This window comes from Urocitellus parryii, chromosome 11, assembly GCF_045843805.1.
Source record: "Urocitellus parryii isolate mUroPar1 chromosome 11, mUroPar1.hap1, whole genome shotgun sequence".
NCBI lineage: Eukaryota > Metazoa > Chordata > Mammalia > Rodentia > Sciuridae > Urocitellus > Urocitellus parryii.
In genome coordinates, this window is record NC_135541.1 from 25,211,147 (window position 1) to 25,219,406 (window position 8,260).

The 8,260-nt window shown below is 36.7% G+C and overlaps 1 protein-coding gene across 2 annotated transcripts in view; it reads left to right on the plus strand.

Annotated features, from left to right (window-relative positions):
* Rlf (RLF zinc finger) overlaps positions 1–7,685 on the plus strand; it is a 70,297-nt gene extending 62,612 nt beyond the window's left edge. For both annotated transcript variants that reach the window (XM_026393437.2, XM_077791343.1), the window contains one exon: positions 2,696–7,685. In XM_026393437.2, coding sequence (XP_026249222.2) covers positions 2,696–7,348 — 4,653 coding nt within the window. In that variant the 3' untranslated portion in view covers positions 7,349–7,685. The remainder of the gene's footprint in view (positions 1–2,695) is intronic.
* Positions 7,686–8,260: the final 575 nt, after the last annotated feature.

Here is an 8,260-nt window from a genome sequence, read left to right on the forward strand (position 1 = left end):
ATCATGAGTATATCTAGAACTTTAAAATTAGTGTGGCAAAATGAATGTTAGATGTGGTTGTTGGTTTTTTTTTAAGTTTTTTTATTCTTTTTAGTTATATAATAGAATGTATTTTGACATATTATACACACATGGAGTATAACTTCCCATTCTTTACATTGTACATGATTTGGAGTTACGCTGGTCAAATCATTCTCCTGTCTTTCCTATTCCCATCTCCCCTCTCTTCCTGTCATTCCCCTTTGTCTAATCTGAAGTACTACTATATGGTTGTTTTGAAGTAGATATAAGAAAGGGGGTCATCTTTGACCTAGTTTAATATGACCATTTAATATGTTTTCATTTTTGATGAAATATATTGTGGTATTACTATTTTAGGAAATATGACTTTGTCTAGTTTAATCCTTTCTTAATAATAAAGAAGCTGAAAATGAGAGAGATGTGATTTGTAAGGACCATATGCTCATTCACAGCAGTTTGGGCTAGACTATGGATGGATGGATGGATGGATTGTGTTTTTTGTTTGTTTGGTACTGGGGATTGAACTTGGGGGCACTTAACCACTGAGCCACATTTCCAGCCCTTTTTTATATTTTATTTAGAGACAGGGTCTCAGTGAGTTGCTTAGGGCCTCACTAAGTTGCTAAGGCTGGCTTTGAATTTGTGATCCTTCTGCCTCAGCCTCCCAAGCTGCTGGGATTTCAGGTGTGTACCACCATGCCCAGCTTTAGCATAATGTGATGTAAGGTTGTCATTTATAAGTAAGAGCATAGAAGATGTGAAGAAAGTCAGGTAAATCTTAAGATAATTCACAGGCTCTCACCAAGTGATTATTACTTAACTCCTTTTGGAAGACCATATGAAGCAAACTGCACTGAATTTCCATTCTTTCTTAAACACCCTAATATGATTGAGATGGTAAAACTTGTGATATTTCTAACATTTAAAAAAAATAACTAGAAATACCATTATACCTCTGAACAGATGTACCAAGAACTTAATGGCTAAAGGAGTGGTGAATAAATTAGAATCAGGATATGGAATATGGAGCTGAATTTTGAAGAAATTTGTGGACACAAAGAAATTGTTGGATTTTAAACCAGGAAGTTCCCAGAACAAGAGTGGCTTGGCATATTTGTATCAAGGGCACATAGAATATAGCCAAGTCAGTTAAGATTGGAGCCAGTATATAATAAAAGTGATTAGGACTTCCAGCCCTGGAAGCATGCTATATGTTTAAATCCTTGCTCCTCTGCCCACTAGCTGGTATTGCCATTGGACATTTTAACCTCCCAAGCCTTGGGTTCTTTATTTACAGATGAGGATAAAGTATGCAAAAGACTTTATTTAGAACAAGTGCCTATAATAATTAGGATTCTGTTAATTAATAGTATATATGTTTCCAGTATTTAGAATGATGCTCAATGCAGAATAATTGCTTATCAAATTGTTTACTGTTTAATAGTGGAATTTACTGTTACTTTCCATGGTATTCTGTTGAGTACTCGCTATGTGCCAGCATTGTAGCAATCATTTTATATTGTCCTATTTCATTTTTATAACATCCTTAGTAGAAAAATCTAATTCTACCACTTTTGTTAATTTACCAGTGAAGAAAAGAGAGGGTAAGGAAGATAAAGGGAGTTGAGAAATTCATCCCTTGTAGTAAATCAGGTTCAAAGACATCAGATTCTGCCTTTAAGGTCTGTACTTTTACTCACCACGTTCTAAACCATCTTTCACATATCTCACTTCTTTTCTCAGGTATTCTCACATTCCATTTCATCTCTCAGATACAGAATTATTTTATAATCACTAATCTTTATTTTAGACAAGATCATCTTCCTGATTTTTGACTAGTTCTAAGAATTTGCTATGATAGAAATATTTTTCTAATTCCTGATATTTTTTTCCATGGAAAACTGAGATTTGGTTCACCCATGTCTGTGAAGTACTAAATTCTTTTAGGAGAAAATGGAAAAGAATCATGATTTTAGCTTTGGGGTTTTGAAAAACCCAAGTGTTCATGAAACAGTGGTGTTCCTTAAATCGAATTCAGTTTTAGCCTAAGTTCTATACCAGTTTCCTCTTCCTTGTTTACTTAAACCCTGTTCTTTTTACCCACCTTACCATCATTCTTTAAATCCTTATTTGTCCTGTATTCCTTTGAATTCATAGGTATTTATTGTTTATACATCATCTGGCATATAGATAATTATCTTGAGCGTTAGGGACTGCTTTTAAAAAAAAATAAACTATTTTTTATTTATTTATTTGGTACTTGTAGATGGACAGCATGCCTTTATTTTATTTGCTTTTTTTTTTTTAACATGGTGCTTAGTATTGACTCAGTGCTTCACATGTGCTAGAAAAGTACTGTGCCACTGAGCTACAGCCCCAGTACTAGGGAATGCTTTAATATACTATGCCATGTATAATTGGATATTCCATAAATATATATATCATTATTGTTCATGGCTGTAACATCTTTCTAATCCAGTACTTTGCTTCTTGAAACAAGAAGGATCTAAATGTAATTTTCATGGACAAATATTTAAGATGAAATTTAAAAAACTCTATAAAGATTTTAAGACCTAAAATAGGGAATGAATCTATAAAGATTTTAAGACCTAAAATAGGGAATGAATCTCTCTATATATTTAACAATAACTTTTCTTCCCTCTTTTTCTTACAGGCACAAGATGCTGGTCTTGGGGTGTCAATTTTATTATGTGTCAGAGCTCTTCAACTCAGGTCAAGTGAGGATGAGGAGATGAAGGCATCAGTTTGTAAAACAATTTCCTGTCTTTTACCAGAGGATTTAGAAGTTAGACGAGCCTGTCAGCTTACAGAATTCTTAATTGAACCCAGTTTGGATGGATTTAATATGTTGGAAGAACTATATTTGCAACCAGATCAAAAATTTGATGAAGAAAATGCACCCGTTCCAAATTCTCTTCGATGTGAGTTGTTATTAGCTTTAAAAGCCCACTGGCCTTTTGATCCTGAATTTTGGGACTGGAAAACTTTAAAACGACACTGCCACCAACTCCTAGGACAAGAAGCCTCAGATTCTGATGATGATTTAAGTGGCTATGAAATGTCAATTAATGACACAGATGTTTTAGAGTCATTTCTCAGTGACTATGATGAAGGTAAAGAAGATAAACAATTTAGAAGAAGAGATTTGACAGATCAGCATAAGGAGAAAAGAGACAAAAAACCCATTGGCTCTTCTGAAAGATACCAGAGGTGGCTTCAGTATAAGTTTTTCTGTTTGTTATGTAAGCGGGAATGTATAGAGGCCCGGATTCTTCATCATTCTAAAATGCATATGGAAGATGGAATTTACACCTGTCCAGTTTGTATTAGAAAGTTCAAGAGAAAAGAAATATTTGTTCCTCATGTAATGGAACATGTTAAAATGCCACCAAGCAGAAGGGAACGCTCTAGAAAGAAATTACTTTTAAAAGGCTCTCAAAAGAGTATTTGTCCCAAGAGCCCCTCTGCAACCCTGGAGCAAAATCAGTCATTGAATGAACAAGCCAAAGGAGAGTCTCATGAATATGTCACATTCAGCAAATTAGAAGATTGCCACCTGCAAGACAGAGACTTGTACCCGTGTCCCGGGACAGACTGTTCCCGTGTGTTTAAACAATTTAAATACTTAAGTGTGCATCTTAAAGCTGAACACCAAAATAATGATGAAAATGCCAAGCACTACTTGGATATGAAAAATAGAAGAGAGAAGTGTACTTACTGTCGACGGCATTTCATGTCTGCTTTTCACCTGCGAGAACATGAACAAGTGCATTGTGGTCCCCAACCTTATATGTGTGTGTCTATAGACTGTTATGCTAGGTTTGGATCCGTGAATGAACTACTTAATCATAAACAAAAACATGATGATCTTCGTTATAAATGTGAATTAAATGGCTGTAATATTGTTTTCAGTGACTTGGGACAGCTTTACCATCATGAAGCACAACATTTTAGGGATGCATCTTACACTTGCAACGTTCTTGGCTGCAAAAAGTTCTATTATTCCAAAATTGAATACCAGAATCACCTCTCAATGCATAATGTTGAAGGTTCAAATGGAGACATAAAGAAATCAGTGAAACTTGAGGAGTCTATAGCAGGTGAAAAACAAGATTGTGTTGCTCAGCACCATCTACTCAACCAAACTGATAGATCACATTTACCTGAAGATCTTCTTTTCTGTGCAGGAACAGCTAGTTCTCAGATAGATACAGAAACTGCAGAAAATCTGAAAGAAAACAGTGACAGTAATTCTAGTGATCAGTTAAGTCACAGTTCTTCAGCTTCATTAAATGAAGAGTTAATTGACACACTGGATCACTCTGAAACCATGCAGGACATATTATTATCTCATGAGAAGGTATTTGTGCCTGCCAATTTGAAAGAAAAATGTTCCAGTATGGCAGTTTGTTTTGATGGGACTAAGTTTACCTGTGGTTTTGATGGCTGCAGTTCCACATACAAAAATGCAAGAGGGATGCAGAAGCACCTGCGGAAGGTACATCCATACCATTTCAAACCCAAAAAGATAAAGACAGAAGATCTCTTTCCCTGTTTGGGTAATGAACATAATCAGACAAAGTTTGATGTAGATCCTAAACCTAGTTCAGATACAAACAGTGACTCCCCAGATGAAGGTCTAGATCACAATATTCATATTAAATGTAAGCGAGAGCCTCAAGGTTATTCCTCAGAAGCTTCCATTTGTACTTCTAAAAGGCCATGTACAGAAGATACTATGTTGGAACTTCTGTTACGTTTGAAACATTTAAGCTTGAAAAACTCAATAGCACATGGATCTTTCTCAGGGTCATTGCAGGGGTACCCATCCAGTGGTGCTAAGTCTCTTCAATCGGTTTCATCTACTATCTCAGACCTTAATTTTCAGAATCAAGATGAAAATGTGCCAAGTCAGTACCTTGCACAGTTGGCGGCTAAGCCTTTTTTCTGTGAGCTTCAAGGATGCAAATATGAATTTGTGACCAGAGAAGCTTTGTTAATGCATTATCTTAAAAAGCATAATTATTCAAAAGAAAAAGTCCTTCAGCTAACAATGTTTCAACATCGGTATTCCCCATTCCAATGTCATATTTGCCAAAGGTCATTTACAAGAAAAACACACCTTAGGATTCATTATAAAAATAAACATCAAATTGGCAGTGACAGAGCAACTCACAAACTTTTAGACAATGAAAAATACGATCATGAAGGCCCATGCTCAGTAGATAGGTTGAAAGGTGATTGTTCTACAGAACTTGGAGGTGATCCCAGCAGCAACTCTGAGAAGCCACGTTGTCATTCTAAAAAGGATGAATGCAGTTCAGAAACAGATTTGGAGTCATCTTGTGAAGAAACTGAAAGTAAAACATCTGATATCTCATCACCAATAGGCAGCCATAGAGAAGAAGGAGAAGGAAGAGAGGGGAGAGGTAGCAGGCGAACAGTTGCTAAAGGAAACCTGTGCTATATTTTGAATAAATACCATAAACCATTCCATTGTATCCATAAAACTTGCAATTCTTCATTCACTAATCTAAAAGGCTTAATTCGCCATTACAGAACTGTACATCAGTACAACAAAGAACAATTATGTTTAGAAAAAGACAAAGCAAGAACCAAAAGGGAACTTGTAAAATGTAAAAAGATATTTGCTTGCAAATATAAGGAATGTAACAAACGTTTCCTCTGTTCCAAAGCTCTTGCTAAGCACTGTAGTGACTCTCATAACCTAGACCATATTGAAGAGCCTAAAGTACTTTCTGAAACTGAATCTGTAGCAAGGTTTTCCTGTAACCAGCCTCAATGCCCTGCTGTTTTTTATACATTCAGCAAATTGAAACACCACTTGATGGAACAGCATAATATTGAAGGAGAAATACATTCAGATTATGAAATTCATTGTGATCTTAATGGCTGTGGCCAGATTTTCACCCATCGCAGTAATTACTCACAACATGTATATTACAGACATAAGGACTATTATGATGATCTATTCAGAAGCCAAAAAGTAGCAAATGAAAAGCTACTAAGAAGTGAAAAGGTATGTCAAACAGCTCACACACAGGGGCACGAACATCAGACTACCAGGAGGTCATTTAATGCTAAATCTAAAAAATGTGGTTTAATCAAAGAAAAGAAAGCTCCAATTAGTTTTAAAACAAGAGCTGAAGCCCTCCATATGTGTGTAGAACAGTCTGAGCACACACAGTACCCCTGCATGGTTCAGGGATGTTTATCTGTGGTAAAATTGGAGAGCAGCATAGTGAGGCATTACAAACGCACTCATCAGATGAGCAGTGCCTATTTAGAGCAACAGATGGAAAACCTTGTTGTTTGTGTTAAGTACGGTACCAAAATAAAGGAGGAGCCTCCTTCTGAAGCAGAGCTCTGTATAAAGAAAGAAGAAAATATAAGCTGTGAATCAGAGCACATGAAGCACAGCCATTCCCTGGGTGACAGTAAGGCACCCCTCCAGAACACTGATTCTTCTCATCCAGGTGAAAGGGATAGTGGTCAGAAAGGGTGTGCAGAAAGCAACCCAGCATTTGATACAGACGCTCTGCTCTACAGAGGAACTTTGAAATGTAACCATAGTTCAGAAACCACTTCTCTGGAACAATGTAATATAGTTCAGTCTCCTCCCTGTAAAATAGAAAATTCCATATCTAATCCCAGTGGGACTGAAAGTGGGACTTATTTCCCAAGTTTCCAGCTGCCTTTACCAAGGATCAAAGATGAAGAAACTGGGCAGCACAGTTCAGGGCAAGAAAACACTGTAAAAAATTCAACCCATGTCCCAAAAGAGAGTTTTAGGAAACATTCACAGCCCAGGTCATTTGATTTGAAGGCTTACAAACCTATGGGATTTGAATCTTCATTTCTGAAATTTATTCAGGAAAGTGAAGAGAAAGAGGATGAATTTGATGATTGGGAGTCTTCAGAGCACTTAACATTAAGTAATTCTTCACCACCCAGTAATGACTTAACAGGGGATGTTACGACAAATAATATAGTTAATAACAACGACCCTGAAGTTGACATACCTCATTCTTCCAGTGACTCTACAGTTCATGAGAACTTGACTGCAATCCCGCCATTAATAGTAGCTGAAACAACAACAGTTCCTTCTTTGGAAAACCTGAGGGTTGTATTGGACAAAGCATTAACAGACTGTGGAGAGCTTGCCTTAAAACAGCTTCATTATCTTCGTCCAGTGGTAGTCCTTGAAAGATCGAAGTTTTCCACACCAATTTTAGACTTGTTTCCAACAAAAAAGACAGATGAGCTTTGTGTAGGAAGTTCCTAAATAACAATTTTGTTTCAGAAACAGACTGGCTCCATCACTGCAACATGGGGACAATTGCCAACATGAACAAAGGCTGAGAACCAGCCACACCGTTGTTTAGGGTAGAATAGGCTGTGTATTTACATGAATGTATAATATCTATGTCAGCAGTATTGGCTGAGTCCATTAGCTCTCCAGTTGGTTTATTGATTGGGTTTTTTGTTTGTTTGTTTATTAAAAAAAAAAAAAGGAACTGTACTCTTGTTTGGTGCTAATTAATACATCAAAATATACTGGGGCTTCCTTTTTCAAATTAAGTGTGCATGATTGTATATGAAACAAATACTAAGGTCCCAGGGTGGGAGGGCTAGGGAAAGGGATATGGAGTTCTTACTTGACTTGAATGTGCACCCAAGGGTGCTTTGTGTAATATATTGTACACTACAGCATCTTATATTTTTTGAGTTGAGTTTCAATAAATTACAATTTTTCACCCATTTCTTGTTTACTCATAATGAGTTTTCATGTCACATATAAACTGGAATTGCACTTGTGTTTCCTGGAATGTGCACTCATATTTTATCCCAGTAATTTTTTTGTTAACCAGATCATCAGATCAAGGTTCTTTTTGAATGACCCTTGACTTTTTTTTTTTTTTTTAAATATTTATTTCTTAGTTCTCGGCGGACACAACATCTTTGTTGGTATGTGGTGCTGAGGATCGAACCCGGGCCGCACGCATGCCAGGCGAGCGCGCTACCGTTTGAGCCACATCCCCAGCCCGACCCTTGACTTTTTGTAGAAAATTCTGAGAGAGTAATTAGCTCTGGGATTCAAGATAGCTCCCAGAGGAAGAAGTTCAGAGGTTGACCAATTAGAAAGGAAAGAGTATGCTAAGCAGAATGTGAGGGGCACAGTAAATTCAAAGGCCTG